This window comes from Quercus lobata, chromosome 2 (genome assembly GCF_001633185.2).
Source record: "Quercus lobata isolate SW786 chromosome 2, ValleyOak3.0 Primary Assembly, whole genome shotgun sequence".
Taxonomy (NCBI): domain Eukaryota; kingdom Viridiplantae; phylum Streptophyta; class Magnoliopsida; order Fagales; family Fagaceae; genus Quercus; species Quercus lobata.
In genome coordinates, this window is record NC_044905.1 from 98,338,324 (window position 1) to 98,355,906 (window position 17,583).

At 36.7% G+C, this 17,583-nt stretch overlaps 2 protein-coding genes across 3 annotated transcripts; both read right to left on the reverse strand.

Moving 5' to 3' along the window:
• Positions 1 to 842: 842 nt before the first annotated feature.
• On the reverse strand, positions 843 to 9,521 carry LOC115977445 (adagio protein 1). 2 transcript variants are annotated; one of them, XR_004088556.1, is made up of 3 exons: positions 9,030 to 9,521; positions 1,335 to 3,193; positions 843 to 1,074 (listed from the first exon to the last, which is right to left on the reverse strand). XR_004088556.1 is itself a non-coding variant. In XM_031099290.1 (2 exons), exons 1-2 carry the CDS (start codon positions 9,269 to 9,271, stop codon positions 1,585 to 1,587), a joined length of 1,851 nt encoding a protein of 616 aa, XP_030955150.1. In that variant the 5' UTR covers positions 9,272 to 9,521; the 3' UTR covers positions 1,087 to 1,584. The 2 variants fall into 2 exon arrangements, 1 of the variants encoding a protein (XP_030955150.1); XM_031099290.1 differs by lacking the exon at positions 843 to 1,074 and having other exon boundaries at positions 1,087 to 3,193.
• A 4,208-nt stretch (positions 9,522 to 13,729) lies between these two features.
• Positions 13,730 to 17,234, reverse strand: LOC115977446 (pentatricopeptide repeat-containing protein At2g18940, chloroplastic). The gene has a single exon (XM_031099291.1). It carries the CDS (start codon positions 16,944 to 16,946, stop codon positions 14,388 to 14,390), a length of 2,559 nt encoding a protein of 852 aa, XP_030955151.1. The 5' UTR covers positions 16,947 to 17,234; the 3' UTR covers positions 13,730 to 14,387.
• Between the last annotated feature and the right edge of the window lie 349 nt (positions 17,235 to 17,583).

Sequence of the window (17,583 nt, forward strand, 5' to 3'; positions counted from 1 at the left end):
TAAAAACAGAGTGATAAATGATGAAAACTTGCAAATCCAAATAGCCTCCAAGCATCTGGATATACTAGTGACAACCTTTGAGGGCAATACCGGAGTAAAGAATTTTACCCTTCAATTGCCTACCACAAATTATGAGACGATTAACAATGGAGGATGGTGAAACATTTTGTGAGTTCTATGCTACTTAGTGATATTATTACCTCTCTTTTTACACTAGGTGAGCCCGTGCCTGAGCATAGGGTAGTGAAAGAGATTTGAGATCTCTTCCTAGGAGATTTAAACCTAAGATTATGACCATTAAGGAGTCCAAGAACTTGGATGAAATTGAATTGTCTAAACTTATAGTCCCTCTTCAAACATATGAACCCAACTTAGAGGAGTCTATGAAAGAGAGGCTTTGCCTTTAAATCCACTAAGATTGAGTTTAGTAAATCAGAGGAAAATGGAGAGGTGATGAGAAGCAACTTGGCTACTTTCTAAGAAGTTCAGAAAGATTACCTAAATCCAATGAAAAACCAGCAAAGATGGCAATGACTCCAAACAGGACGAAGTGCTCAATTGCTTTATACGCATTAAAAAAAAAAAAAAAAGTTTATAAAAGATACTCCAGGAGCAGGATCTTACACAAAATTGTATTCTTCATGAAGCGCACATGGGATGGGATCCACCACTCGTATGGGAGGTGTGAACATTACTCCATGAGTGACTAATGATTTCGCGTAAAGAAGTGACATAAAATGAAAATCTCCTCCCAAAAAATAAAATCTTACAGAGGAAGGAAACAATTGTCAAAAACGTTTCAAGTAATTAAAGAAAAAATTTATATAGGAAAAAAAAAAAAAGGATGTAAGCTAAACAAGCAAAGGTAAAGGCAGCAAATGAAGAAACCACGTCCCCTTGGGGCTGGAAAAATATAGTTACTTATAAAAAGAGAACATTTTCATAAACAGTGCACGGTCAGAAAAACTTGATCTGGTCACATTGTGCACCAACATGTACCGCAAAGATGGGGGGCGTGGCTTCTTCATGGTCCTGCCTCATGACCTTGCTTCTCTTGTGTGTGTATATTTTGAACTGGAAGACAAGTTTCAGTGAGCAGAGCAGAACAGAGTTTTCATTACATATAAGAGAGTAAAGCAGTACTGATACTATAAACATGCACCTTTCTCCTTTTTTTTTGCACCAGATTACAGAACCCAAACTAAAGCAACACGTGGGTGGAACAAGATACTAAACCTACATATATAAAACCTACCTGTCTACCAAATACTACTAATAACCTAAAAAGAAGAATAATTCATTGTGCATGCTAAAGAGGAAAGTCTCACACAAACCTCACAAGAAGAAACACGTTCTCAAGTCACCATCGAAACTCATTAGTTTATCCCAAGCCAGAACAACCCCACACAAGAAAATGCATTATGAACAACCACCTAAAGACGAGTCCTGACTAGAGCAACGTTTTTATCAAGAGTTATTAGCGACCAAAACAACATACTGTGCAGACTGATTCCTTGGAATGTTTTCACATCTTGCAGTAGAGGGCTCCTAGTGCCCCTTTTCAACAGCTTATTATTGTCCAGATCAGATGACAGAACTTGCCAGTGATAGCTCATGGAGCTCACTCAGCATCCACTCCTCTCCAGTTTGACCACCAAGAACAATAGCCCTTGTGCCCCCAACAACACAAGTACTATGACCCCAAGCAAATCTCGGAGGTCGCCCAGGTACATTTAATATCCTCCATGTAGGCTTCTCATCTGTTGGGTCCAGGAGATAAAGCTGTGAGGCAGAGTGGAGACCAGCCACAGACCCACCAAAGATCAGGATTCTGCCACCTGGGAGACTCACAGCCACATGATCAAGTCTTGGTGGAGGAGCTATGCCCCCTGGATTTCCAGCCCCAGGCATTCCACTCCCAGTTACACATCTCCAACAAGGTTCCTCCTCACTTAGATCCATTGTAAACACATCACTGGAACGAAAACGAAGAGGCCCACTCTTGGCCAGACCCCCAAACATCAATATTTTCCGACCACCGTATACAGACAGTGTGTGACCTAATCGAGAAGGTGGGGTCCATGTTACTGGTATCTCCCTCCAAATAGGTTTCTCCATTGAAAGATCAAGCAGAAATGTATCACTAAGGAGCACTCCAGAATCAGCACAACCACCAGAAACAATTAACTTGGTGCCATCTAGGGTGCAGGAACTATGCCATGATCTTGGAAGTGGAGGGGCCAATCCAGATATTTCACTCCAGGTTGGTGGCTTGGCATCCAAATCCAGCACAAAAACATCATTGAGCAAACCTTGCCTTCCACAGCCTCCAAATACCACCAAATGAGACCCATTTACACAAGAAAGTGTATGACCCCAACGACCAGGAGGAGGGGAGCTCACTTGGACATGTTGCCATTCTGGATTACTGGCATTCAAATCCAATACAAAAGTGTCATTCATCGGTTGCATGTTGACTCCTTCCCCACCAAAAAGGACAACACGATTACCAACTGCACAAGCACTGAAATTACAACGTGAGGGTTCAACAGCACCTCCAACAGTCAGTTTCCTCCATGCTGCTGCCTCAAGAGTGGTCAATTCCCTTGCCAGTCGACCCCAACCTAGTCTCTTTGCTCCGGGTACAGTCTCTAAAACACGAGTTGTTTCGCTACCCCATGCATTTTGGCAGACCATTCTCCAAAGGTCCTCATTCTTTGTCAGCTCATACAGTCGCCTAGAGACAGATCCAACAGATGCAATATCCCTAGGTGACAAACGTGAAAGAATCTTCAGAGACAGCACCTCATCACTCAACTGCAATATCCCACAAACCCCACGACAAACATTTCGGTCACTCACAGGAACAGGGCGGATAGCTGACAGAACAGAACGGAACCGATCAGAAGACTTAGTAGATTCCTTTATCAAAGAACCAGGAACAGGACCCAAATCAATATCTGCTTCGGTGAAGAACTGGATTCCAATTACGTGAGTAATTGTTTCATCATCTCCACATATAGGTGTCAGCCGTAATCTATTCATTAGTGGAGATCCATCTTTCCTGAAGTTCAACAACTCACCTTGAAATTCAATTCCCTCATCAATACATCTCCTAATTTCTGAAACTACCGCAGAGTCCACCAATGGGTGTCTTCTTTTTGCAAACGGGCCTCTACATTGCAAGAAACGGCTGTAACACAACCACAAGATATCAGGACACAAGAAAACAAAAAAACTCTCAACAAAGTAATTAATAATGAATAAAAAATATCTAATGATTATAGCATTAGTTTACAAGCCCAGAGGGAGAGAGAGAGAGAGAGGCAGAACAAATATTCCTGAAACTTAATCCACCAAGCTTCAGCAACTACTCTAAAAATGTAAACACCAAGCTTCAGCAAACAAATGTAATCCTTTATTTGCCAAGGCATAAACTGTAAAAACCACAGATCTGTACGTTGCTCATGATATAAAACAGTTCATAACAATTACTAGGAGGCACACATGCAAAGTCCAATTTTTTTTGCTTGCAAGGCAATGGCGGAGCCAGAATTTTAGTTTAGGGGGGGCAAGATTAAAAGATAGTATTAAAAAAAAAAATACATTAATCAATTATAGTAACAAAATAAATAAACAATTGTAAACAAATTTAATAAAAAGTAAATGTTGCATATTGTTAAAAAATATATATATTAAATGGCATTTCACTGTTTATTTATGGGACAAGTCATTTATGATATATGAACGAGAAAGACAAATGCCATGAATAATGTAATAGGTAAAAAATAAGAGATATGCTATGTATACAACATTTTTTTAACAGTTTCTCAAAAAAAAAAAGAAGCTAATTTTAGTGGTAAGTTCAAATTAAAACCAATTACATCTTACATATATAATTTGTTATAAAAATATTTTAAATATAGCACTTATTTATATTTTTATCATTTTTTTTTTTTTTACTTTAGCTTTTCGGGGAAACTTTTTTCCTTACTTTCCAATTTGCTTCTTTAAGGGTGGAGTGGACCAGCTTTTTCTCTTTTTCATGTCAAAAGGGTGGGTCAAAGTGTCAAGCACCTTAAATAAGCAATGCAATGCCCCCCCTACAAAACTAGTAGTTTGGGGAATTTTTTTACAAAGTCAAGGGGGGCAATTGCCACCCCTCGCCCCATGCTGGCTCCGCCAGTGTTGCAAGGTGATAGTTAGAATTTAAGCTACGTTTGGATTGGGCTGATTGCGTCTGCGTCTGCGTTTTGTTTTTTTGTTTTTTTTTTTTTTTTTCACGCATTTTTGAGATTGTGGCTACTGTTCATGCACTGTTCAATGAACAGTAGCCGCAAAGTTTGACTTTTCAAACTTTTTTGAACCAATCAGTGCACATCGTGTACTGTTCACGAACCCACAAATTTCACTTTTTAGCAACTTTTTCATTAAAAATGGGTCCCACGGTACTATTTACATATTTAAAAATTATTTTGCTACAGTGTTTTTCAGTTTTCAACTGTATCCAAACGGACCCTTATTCACTTGACAGATTGACAAAAGGATAGAATCTTTTGAGTACCTCATACACATTAACAAACCATTATGTTGCACAAGCTGCTTTTGAGTAGCATTTATTTCAACCCTAGCAGGGACACATGCATTAATGCAATGTTTTTTTGTTGCATGGTGATAATTAGAATTAATTCACATGACAAAAGGATAGAATCTTTTAAGTACTTCATAAACACTAACAAACCATTATGATGTACTAGCTGCTTTCAAGCAGCATTTACTTCAACATGAGCATGCACACATGCAGATATGCATACAAATCTGAAAGTAAACCATATGTAACAGGCAAACCACCACGGATAAATGGATGGTGGTAGGTATGGAAATATGGTGGCAATAACTATACGTGAAGTATACCATGTATGCCAGATAGAGAAATTTGAAAACATAAATAGTTGGAGCTACCAATGGTGATATGATTGTGATAATGGCATGGTGGTGATGGGGTGACTGGCCATGGTGACAACATGAGGATTAAGGTGAATGTATCCTACAGACATTTTTTTTAGTTATCATCCACCTGTGTAGTACCATTGGAGTTAGAGCTCATTGGGTATCTTATTACCAAAAACACTACAACAGCAGCAGCAGTATAAAAGTCTCATTCTACATGGAAATACTAATACAATGGATTAATTATCTAAATCTGAGTGGGCATAAAAACATTGGGAATGGATAAGTAGTTATGTACATCCTATCTCAGACCCTACTCTTGCCAACCATAACTTCCCTAAGTACCTCAATAAGCGAAGTATGAAGGTATTCATAATTGCAAAAACTTTGGCAGTGGGGTGAAAGAGACTCGAACTTTCAACCTCAGAATTACAACACTACATAGTTTTTTTTGATAAGTAAAGGAAGATATATAAAAAAGAAGAACTCAGCCCCATACATAGGAAATGTACTAAGAAGGCAAAAACATCAAGAAACCAAATTACAAAGATCAAACAAAGCAGGAAGAGATAAACAACACTACATAGTTGCTAAACATAGATAGTGAACGCTGTCCAATGTCCACCAAAGCTTTGATTAGAAAAGGGAACATTGATCATGTGCTTCAAAAGGATTTGAGACCATTGAATGATACCCTAAAATGTTTCCTAGAGCTTGCCATATGAGCAACTGTATGGATCTTCAATTTAACAGTGTAATACCAAATAAATTAGAGAGAAAAAATTATGCATCCCTTGTAATCAACCATTCAGTAACAACTTGATCTATTTATACATCTGTATAGAGGTGATTTTTTTTTTTAGTAAATTTTATTCGAACAAAAATCTCTACAAATGTGAATGACTACACAAAAGTCACCATCATCCAACTAACATGCTTGAAATGAACTAAGAAATGCTGGATTTAGTTTGTTCCAAGATCTTTGCAATGTCAGTCTGGAATATAGGAGTAATTTCCTGTAATTTACAATTACCATTTCCGGCCAAAACAGCCAAACATTACTCTTCTGCTACTTCTCCCCTAATTCAAGGCAACAATGCTCATAACCACAACGATGATTTTAAATGGACAGAATAACACCAATTTTGAAGTCACATACACAGAGCGACAAAGAAAAAGGACTAAAAATGAATGCATCCACAGTATCTTCAAAGTTCAAACCATAGTTTTGTAATAGTTTTGCTCTTCAAGTCCAAATCGACTGAAGTATAGTACTTTGAACACCAGTCCTCCAATAATGCTTGACATCACATATAAGCAAAAAAAATAGTGGAATCTTAATGTAAATTAACACATTATTCAAGGGAAAGGATGATATTACCTTATTAAACAATTAAAATAAAAGCTGTAGGGCATTTGTGATGTGCACCCTAAAGTTTGAAATTCAGCAATGAACACCCTAATTCAAAATTGATTTGCAATGTTCACCCAATCATCCAAATCAATGTCTAAATTGACAGATTAGTGGGCAACTATCCACCCTAAACTACAGAAATTCTGCAATTAACACTCTAATTTGAAATTAACCTACCCACTAATATGATAATTTAAACACTAACTTGGAAGGCAAGTGGACATTGCAAATTAAATTCGAATTAGGGTGTTGATTGCAAAATTTTGTAGTTTGGAGTATATATTGAAACTACCACCATAGTTTTAGGGTAGATACATCATTCTCCCGAAGAGAAGAAGTTTGGATGATCTACCATATTTTCTTACATAATCCAATGATGGTAAGGACAAGAAATGTCCCCGTCTTGACTAAATGTATAGAAGCAACAATACTTATTAGTTTAAATGTCCCCATCTTGACTAAATGTCTATGCTACAGTATAATTAGTAAAATCCCTGTTCTTTGTCAACTTCCATCTCATACAATCATATCTTCTTCTTTGTAATTAGTGTTTTTTTTATGTTTTTGCTTTTCCATCTTTTTTTGTACTTTTGATATGCTAATGCTACTTTGCATTTAGCAGTTTTTTTATTTTACATGTTTCTTATCTATCAAAAAAAAAAAAAAAAAAAGAAGAAACAAAAAGGATCTAAGTATAACCAAAATCCAATACTACCCTAATTGTGAGCAAATTCTAATGTTAAAGAAAGAGATTACCAAAATTGACATTCCAAAGCCTAAAAGAAAAGTAAACAAAACACAAGCCAAACCCTAACAAATGGCAAAAAAAGCTCAGCTCAAGCTGTCCAGGGAATCTATATATCTATCTATCTACATCATATTCCACTACAAGTTCTTAACTTAGGCTACCCAAAATCCAATACTGCCTAAATTGTAAGCAAATTGAAGTCTTCAAAAGAGCAAAAACAAGAACTTAAATTCGAAAGAAAGGACTAACCAATTGTGACCAAGGACCTCTATTGGTAACTAACATGATGCAATCATATCTATCTATGTTAAGAAACACTAAAGCTAATTAATTACAATGTTTGATGCTACAGTACAAGAAGAAACAAAAAGGGGCTAAGCATAACCAAATCCAAAACTACCCTAATATGAGCAAATTCTAGACTCAAAGAAAGCGATTACCAAAATTAACATTCCAAACCCTAATAATTACCAAAATAAGCTCAGCTCAAGCTATACAGGGAATCTATATATCTATCTACATCACATTTTGCTACAAATTCTTAAACTAAGGCTACCCAAAATCCAATACTGACCCAATTGTAAACAAATTGAAGTCTTCAAAAAAGCAAAAACCAGAACTGAAATTCGAAAGAAAGGACTAACCCAATTGCGACCGAGGACCTCTATTGGTAACTAACATGATTCAATCATATCTACCTATCTACATCACATTTCACTACAAATTGTTAACAAACACTGAAGCTAAATTTAAGTTCTTCTTCTTCTTCTTCTTCTTCTTCTTTCTTCTTCTTCTTCTTCTTCTTTGAAAAAAAAAAAATTTAAGTTCTTTGATGCTAAAGTATAATAAGAAACAAAAAGGGGCAAAAGTATAACCAAAATCCAAAAGTACCCTAATTGTAAGCAAATTATAGTGTTGAAGAAAGCAATTACCAAAATTGACATTCCAAACCCTAACAATTAGCAAAAACAGCTCAGCTCAAGCTATCCAACCAATCTCTATATCTATCTATCGCATCACATTTCACTACAAATTCTCAAACTAAGGCTACCCAAAATCCAAAACTGCCCTAATTCTAAGCGAATTGAAATCTTCAAAAAGAGCAAAAACCAGAACTGAAACTCAAAAGAAAGGACTAATCCAATTGCGACCAAAGACCTCTATGGGTAACTAACATGATACAATCATATCTATCTATCTACATCACATTTCACAACAAATTGTTAATTAACACTAAAGCTAATTCATTACATTGTTTGATGCTACAGTACAAGAAGAAACAAAAAGGGGCTAAGTATAACCAAATCCAAAACCGAGGATGCACGGGCACAGAAATGGACACAGGTACCGGTACGATATGGTGACACGAGAAATTTTTGAAAAATTATAACATGATACAGCAGATAGGATACCATTACGACACGGGTACAGCACCTCAAAATGAAGTGTTCGTGCTTCCTAGTCCAAAACTAACCTAATTGTGAGCAAAATGAAGTCTTAAAGAAAGCAAATAACAAAATTGAAATTGCTACCGTGCCAAGGACCTCTTCAGCTCAATAACCAGTGACCAATTGCAAATACCCTAAACTATCTAAGCATGACCAAAAAATTTAAAGACACTTACAGCACAAACAGTTCAGCTCATGCTATCCAGGAATCTATATATCTATCTATCCACTTCACATTCAAACACTGAAGCTAAATTTAAGTTCTTTGATGCTACAGTACAAGAAAAAAAAAACCCAAAAATTCAAAACTAGCAAATTCTAGAATCAAACAAAGGCAATTACCAAAATTGACATTCCAAACCCTAACAATTATCAAAATCAGCTCAGCTCAAACTATCCAAAGCAATCTCACATTCCGCCCTAATTGCGATCGAAATTGAAAAAAAAAAAAAAAAAAAAATTGACTAACCAATTGCGGCCGAGGACCTCCTCGGCGCGATAGCCGGTGACCAATTCGAAGACGGTGTTGACGTAGATGATAGGGTGGTCGGGCTCGAGAGCGTCGGTGACGACGAACCCACACGGCGCCGTTTGGAGGAGGTTCCCAACCGGAAAAGGCAGTGGACCCCCATCGTTAAGCTTGAAGAACCCGACCTCGTCTTCTTCGTCTCCGCTCAGATCCGATGAGTTGTTACTGCTATCCCACTCCATCGATTCTTCTTCTTCTTCTTCTTATTCTTCTTCAACCCATTTATTTTCGCATGAAACAAACAAGACCTAAGAGATCAGAGAGCGTTTTGGTTTTTGGTGAGAAATGAGTGGTGGGCAATGTTTTGTGTTTGGCGATGAGTTTTTTTTTTTTTTTTTTTTGGGTGAGTTGGGTTGGGTTTGGCAGTGTTGTATAACTATAATACCGTGCACCGCCTATTGATTCTTTTCTCTCTCTCTCTTTTTTTTTTCAGTTTGAGAAAAAAATCCCAGATCTTTTGCTACTTTTTGTTAAAAAGCTACGCGTTGGTGGTTTTTTTTTACTTACGGTGTAGAAACCCGTTACGTTACGCTTTGGAAGTACGCGAACCATTTATCGCTCCTCCCTGTTAGTTGAGTAAGAGATGAAAAATATTTTGTCGGCAACATTTTTATAAAATATTATAAATAATAAATTGATGCCCATAATTTAAAAAGTAATTTTAAAAGTAAATTTAAATTAAAATTCCAAATAGAATGTTAGTATTAGTATGATGATAAAAGTAATTATTATATTATCAAACCGGTTTTAAATTCTATAATGTCAAAAAGATTTAAAACATTTCAAAACTGACTAATTTAATTTGTAAGAGAGAATAAAATAATAACTACCGGGTTTAATAGTGTTTAAGAACTAAATTGGTTTAATTTTGAAATTTATCCTTAACTAACAATAACCCAAACTTCAAAGTAAGTTAATGAAATTTTCTAATGTACCTGTCAAAAATTATTATAGAAACGGTTGCCCTCGAGGTTCCATTTGATGAATAGTTGTTGTTTTGTATTGTATGCTCATGTGGGAAGCACGTGGGTCGTGGGTGGGATGGGATGACGTACGTGTACTGCTTTCTTTAATTAAAATTAAAAATAAAACAGTCACACTCTCTTTTTGTTTCTTTTTTTCTTTTTTCTTTTTTGATGAATGTTTCTTTTTTTCTTTTTCTTTGTTTTTGTGAGGTTTTAATTTTACATCTTGGTCACCTTCCATCCCATCCCATCCCATCCCAACCCCCAAGAAAAAATCTTCCCCGTGCTTTTTTTTGATTGAGACTGTATCAATCATTTTTGTTTTATTTGGTTGGTTCAGTTATAACACATATTAACCACCTGTTTTGAAGAAAAAAAATTATGAAAAATTAAAAAAATTGTCAAAACAATAAATTATTTTTTTATTTTTACATAAAAAAATTTTTAAAATAATTTATTTATTAATATATAACTAAGGGCACACATTAATAAATCTCTATTTTGTTTTGTAAACTAGTATCATCATTGTAGCATACGTGAGCTAATGAAACTTTTATTAGAAACAAAATTTTATTTGTTTGTACTATTTGATTTGTATGGTCATTGGTTTGACAGGGGATCTATGTTCGCTTGTGGTAGAGATAAAAAATGACCCGATGGAAGTCAACAAGTCAACTTGAGGGGATCTTTGATGTTTAAGTTAGTAAAGATCTCATTCTCCCAAAAAAAAAAAAAAAAAATTAGTGGAGATATTTTTAAAATGTGGGTTCTAATAAACTCAACTGATAAAGTTTCTCATTTTTGAATGAAAGGTTTGAAGTTTAATACCTGTATTCACTTAAAAATCAACTAGTATCTTGACCTAATAGAAAAGAGTAATTATCATAGAACAAATGCTATAAGTTTGAAATAGTACCATATCTTTATCCCTAGAATTCAATCTATTTGCTCTTGAGGTACCTGACATGTCATTCCTCCATCCATTAGCTGCCAACCATTTCTAGTTCAGGCTGATGTGGTAGGCGTGGCTTTGGGAATTTTTTTTTTTTCTTTTACTAAATAGTAATTAGACTTAATGAAATCATATTTGATTGTCATTGGAGAATGTATTTTTTTTCCCATTAAATAATAATTGGGGCTATAATAGTAACATTTAATAACGGTGATGATGAGGTAGTTTTACCCAGGTGTGTGAGGTAGTCATCGTAGCCTAGGTTGCACGGACACCGGAACGGGTACGACTCGTCGGATTCCGGTGTCCGGTGAGTGTCTCTTTCTTTTTTTTTTTTTTTTTTTTTTTTTTTTTTTTTTTTTTTTCGCTTCTCCGACACGCCGCCACACGGCTCCGACGCGCTCCGACACGGCTCCGACACGCTAGTAGTGAAAAAAAAAAAAATCACAGATGTCTGACCTCTGACCTCTGCCCGCTGCTGCTGCCGCTGCCCTCCGTCGCTTGCCGGAGCTAATCGGGCCGATCGGCGAGCTCCTCCTCTCTCCTTCTTCTTCTTCATTTACGTTTTCTTTTTCTTTTTCGTTCATTTTAACTTTTCTAATATTTTTTTATATTTCCTCTTTGTTTTGTGGGTCTTTTGCCAACCCCACGTGAAAGCCAGTTTCAAACATTCAATTTCAAATTTTAACTATTGAGTACCATATGTCAGTCATGATTTCTTTGATATGCCATTGGTCCAAAAGAAAATAATTTATATTATTATTTTGACTATTATTTTTAGTATTAGTATTAGTATTTGAACATAACATATTTAAACTTTTGATTTGTACTCTAAATATTTTATGTGTATTATTGTACTATTTTTGGCGTTAGTTTACTTATTTATAATTCTTATATAATTTAAATTCTAGACATAAACGTATTTTATGTCTAAAAATATTAAAAAATATCATAAATATAAAATTTAATTAATTATTTAACCGCCGTGTTCCCGCCGTGTCGTGTCCTTATTTTTCAAAAATTGCCGTATCCTCGTGTCCGTGTCCGTATCGTGTCCGTGTCCGTATCCGTGTCCGTGCAACATAGATCGTAGCTTTCACATTAAGTATTATGAATCAATCACTTAGCACTCAAATTTAAAAAATAAATTCTATGCAGTATGCACAAACGAAATTATTAGCTTATTTTTAATCAAATAGCTTCAACAATTTCTTTATAATTATCTAAAATTGTCCAAAAATTCCATATCTATACAGGAACAAATTATAAAATAAAATAAAAATCAAGAGGCCAAGCCACCATGCATAGCCCCTATTCCTCAAAATCTCTAAATCTTTTTGAATCTATTCCCCTAATTTCCCAATTAAAAGAAAATTATTCCAAACCTATCAGCAACACTCCAATGCACAAAAGCCATCATGCACAACTCACCAGCCACCGTGTATATTCCTATCACACCCAAAACCCTTCCCCAGAAAAAACAGAAAAAGAAGAGGTAGAAATTGCAACTGCAGAACCCACCATGCATGATGACTTATTTCTAGGCCACCCAATTACAATGATACATTAAAAATCTCTCCTTCTCAATACCACTTTAACCATCTTATTTTTTAAACAAGATAAAGCCACCTTTTTAGATGCTTAACTCAAACCATTGGGCAGTAGCCCATCCAAAAAGTCCAAAGTCCAAGCCTTAAACATAAAAGACTTTTTGAACTGATGGTTAAACTAACTGGGTCCTCCCTCCATTTCAAGTGGTCTACATCACTGCTTTCACTAGTGATTTAACAATGTGCACATACTATGTGCATGCGAGCCTTTAAAGTTTAAACCACCTCATTGAGCTCCAAATTATGTCATTGCTTGAAAGATTTACCTATATCAATTGGGTTGCTGCCTATAGGGTTCAAAATTTTAAAGCACAAATCATTAATAAAATAATTTTGTGTATGCTTAAGTCCAAATTTTGTATGAAAAACAAAAATCCATAAATTTATAATCATAAAGTGTAAGTTGAACCAGATTTTCCCAATCACCAGCTATTATTGGAAAATCATGTAGCTCATACTTCAAATAAATAAACTAAAAAGAAGCATCCAAAGTATTGAAAGGAAAGAAAAAAGGAGACTTCACTTTTTTTTGGCTGTATAATAACAATACCATACTTGTAAAATCAATTTGAAACTCATCAAATGCACAGTCTAAATATAAGAAAAGAGAGAGAAACTGTAGTCTTTACAAAATCTGGTAGCAGGTCGAACAATGTTTTTGAACCAAATTGTATGAGAAGGATTCTTGCTTGACTACCATATAAAGATGATGGACAAACGAAATGAAAATCATCATCTTGAGTTGTGCCACGGGGAATTGAAAATTTATGCATCATGAGAGACAACCCTGGATCAAAGTTTTTCATGGAAGAAATGGTTAAAAATTTGAACCACACGGCGAGATGTTGGAGAAGTGTTTCTCATAAAGGAAACTAGTATTTACAAATGGATAAAAAATGTTGTATCCAATGCATAAAACTTCCACCGTAGCAGGGTCTAGGAGATGAGATTTGGTAGGCAACTCGAAGCCATGACATGTTGCTTTGGGTGGAAGCATATAAGAACTTAAGAAGAGCAAGTTGATGGAAGCATATGCATAGGCTTCGAGTTAGATAAACCACTCTGTTAATAGAGGATACCATTTTCAGATGAAAATAAAAATGTAATCCTATATGTACAATATACCAATGAGGGCAGCTTTTCTTATTAACCAAGCAAAAGAACTTTACATTATGAAGCTCTCTGTACAGTTGATCCAATGGAATTCGTGGTCCCAAGGATCCAAATAGGCATGTGAACAAAATTTTAAAGAGAAAACGATCTTATACCATATATAATCAGATTGCTTGTAGCGATGAAAGTCTCCATAGTCATTGCCTGAAAAACACCTATTTTATACATATATAGTTTTAGTCACAGCAAGAAAAACTTGATTCTGACCTGATTCTTGAACTCTAATCCATTACCCCATTAATGACAAACATTCGTAGACCTGATTTCTGATGCGGGTACAACACCCAGGAACATTCACCAATCATAAGTCTTTAAATCAAACTTGATCTCATATAACAAGAACCATGTCCGGGAATTAACCTCTCCAAAATTGAGGTAACACTCCCTACCAATTATGGAATTACCTCTCCCAGACCCCATAGAAGTGGGAGGTTTGTGCACTGGATAGGACCTATACTGAGGAACAAGTGACTCACCCAAAGAAATATACATTCAAGCCAGTAATTATAAATTTTGTCACACTTGACCTGCACCTGCACCTGCACCTGTATTCCCCAAGCAATAAACAAAAAGATGGCCATAGATATATGTGATGAAATCATGACTCCATATACTCCCTGATGCGGGAAGTAAGTCTTTGCACAGACGAATCATCAAAAGAATTATCCATCCCCTTAGTCTTTGACACAAAGTCCATGGCTTCTTGATACTTTCTTGCTTTACAATAACCGTCCACCACTGTCTTGTAGGTTAGCTCATTTGGTTTGCAATTGTTCTGAATCATATAGCTAATCACTTCATCTACTTCTGTAAACATTCCCTGCCCAACATAGCCTGCTACAAAAGTATTGTAGGTAAAAATACATGGCCGGATACCTCTAGTCATCATCTCTGAGAGAGTTCTTATAGCCTCCTGCATGAGCCCTTGCCTGCAAAATCCTTTAATGACAGTGTTATAAGACACAAGGTCTGGTTTCCCACCGGATTTTTGTAATACCTTGAGGACTTCTTCTGCTTTCCAACATTCTCCCCCTCTGGCATACATGTCCATCAAGCTATTGTAGGTAACAAGATCTGGTTGCAGCCCGGTCTCACGAATCAAGTGCAGCATCTCTTGGGCCCTGTCATACATGTTTCTTTTGGCGAAAAGGGATAGCATAGAGTTAAATAAAACCAAATCAGGCTTGTATCCATTCTTCCGCAGTTCCAAAAACGCCCTCTCCATTCCCGTTAGTGCCCTACACTTGAAGTTTGCAAGTACAAGGGTTCTCAAAAGCATCCAACTAGGATAGATATGACCATCATAAATTTCTTTCTCAATCTTCTCTATCCCCTGGACATTTCCTCCCTTTGCATAACAATGAAGCATCAGTGAGTATGAAGTTTCATTTGGCTTGAAACCCTTATTCCTCATGTCTAGGATGACAGATTCTGCAGCTACAAAATCACCTCGCCGGGCCAGAGCATTTAGAAAAGCATTGTACGTTGTAACACAAGGAGAAAATCCTGCTTTAATCATCTCCTCAGACATTTTTGCAGCATCAATTTGAGACCCACACCGGCCATATGCACTAATCAAAGTATTAAAAGTGTCTCTATCTGGCTCAAAACCACAACTCTTCATTTCCTGTAAGATGCGGTTCAGATACTTCTCTTTACCCTTATCACCGCACATGGCAAGCATTGTATTCCATGTAATACGGTTTGGAGCACACCCATTCAATTTCATATCACAGACTATCTTTATCATGTCCTCTGATCGAGATCTTTTCCCTAGCATCCCAAGGATAGCATTGTATGTGCATACATTAGGAACACAACCCAACTCCTTCATCTGGTTGAACAACCTCAAAGCCTTGCCTTCCTTTCCTGCTCTGCCGTAGGCATTTATCACAGTAGTATACGTAACAGCATTTGGCATTACTCCTTTTCGGGTCATTGTGTCTATGACAGCTGCCCCTTCATCATAGAATCCTGCTTTCACATAAGCTGAGACCAGCTCATTGTAAGTAACAGAGTCAGGTGGGCAATTATTATCCTCCATTTCCTTCAAGATGCTCAAGGCCTCTGAGTATATCCCTGCCTTTCCAAAAACTTGCAGCAAAGAATTGTAAGTAACAGTTCCAGGTACATAGCCCTGTGATTTCAATCCGTTTAAGAACTCTTTTGCCTCATCCAAAAGTCCCTCTCTCCCACATGCCGATATCACAGTACTGCAAGTAAACTCATCAAACTCAAGTTCTTTGCCTCTCATTTCATCTAATAGGCCTAGAATCTTATTCCAAGACCGACCCATTTTCCCGTAAACATCAAGCATTACATTGTAAGTTACCAAAGTTGGAGAGACACCACTTTCCTTCATTTTCTCAAACAAAGTTATTGCCTTTCCATACTTGCCAGTGCGAGAATGTGCATGAAGAATAGTGGTATAAGCGCGGACATCAAGTGAGTATTCCTCAACTGGAATTACATCAAACAGCTTAGATGCAAACGAATGCTGAGACTCTCTCCCTAGAATCCTAACCATTATCTCAATAACCTGATTGTCTAGTTTCTCATTTTGAGAACTTGAGTTCAAAAAAACCCATTCAAACAACAAAAGGGCTCTTTCCCAATTCCCTGAAATATCTAATGCTTTCAAGAGACTAATCAAATCAACATCAACTTCAAGCAACTCAAACTTGGCAGAATCAAAGAATGCATTCAAACTAGACAAAGGCTGTTCTAAAATTGAATTGAATATGATCTTACCCTTTCTTGACAAGAATTGAAGATCCCCATCTTCTGGTTGAAACTCCTCAAACTGTGGAGCTGAAAGTGAAGTGGGTTTTTTGTGATGGACTTGCTTGTGGTCTAACTGGGCTGAAATGTGAAAAGAAGGGAATTGGGTATTGGTGTTGTGGTTGGTGTAGCGAGGTGGGTGTAAAGGTTTGAGCTTTCTGTGAGTGGCGGTAGTGATGGGAGGTGAAGAGAGGTGAAAAAGGTGTTGGAGGAGAGTGTCTAAAGGAACTGAAGAAGGAGATGGGGATTGAGGAGGAAGGGGTGGCAGTGGGAGTGTTGTTGAAGTGAATTTCAAAGATGGGTTTGGTAATGGTTTTGTGGGTCTGTTTGTTGGGATGGGAGGCACTGGCCTGTTGGGAAAGAGAGCACCTTCCATTAGAGACTGAGAGAGAACTGGGTTCTGAATTCTAGGAGATTAGAGTTGGTAAAGTTTGAGACTTTTGAGAGGTAAGAGTAAGACACGGAGCCAGGTAGATTGGATTGGTGTGTGTGTGTGTGTGTGTGTGTGTGTGTGTGTGAGAGAGAGAGAGAGAAAGACAGAGAGGCAATCTAGTATGGTTGGTCTTTATTCAAGATGGCATAATCGTATTGCAAGATTGGTTTTTTGAAACAGACACTACGTGCACACCTCAAATTCTTCAAGTCTTCATAGGCTTCTTGTCTGGTCATCGTTTTACCGGATTGGAAGAAGGGAACAAGTTTGCTCTGTTTGTTTTGATGTGTTTGGAACAAGTTTTTGCTGTTTGGTTTTTTGGATGATGTACACAAACTAAAAATTGGCCCATAATTACTTCTTCTTTTTTAGAGAGGAGGCCCATGATCTTTTTTTGGAAAGAGGCCCATAGTCACTTTTTAAACACGTTAGACTAAAACTATTACTTCAATTTATGAGGGCTGTGAATCACTCAGAGGCCTATTACTTTAATCCAGTGCACTAAACCCTTGTTCCGATTTGGTCTAAATTTCGGTGTGTTCAGGACTATTCCGGTGTTCTGGACGAATTCCGATTATTC

Coding starts and splice junctions, on each gene's coding strand:
- LOC115977445 (XM_031099290.1), bottom strand. CDS start 9,271: ATGGAGTGGGATAGCAGTAACAACTCATCGGATCTGAGCGGAGACGAA. Junction 3,194..9,029: donor GAGGTCCTCGGCCGCAATTG/GTTAGTCAATTT, acceptor GTTGTGTTACAG/CCGTTTCTTGCAATGTAGAG.
- LOC115977446 (XM_031099291.1), bottom strand. CDS start 16,946: ATGGAAGGTGCTCTCTTTCCCAACAGGCCAGTGCCTCCCATCCCAACA.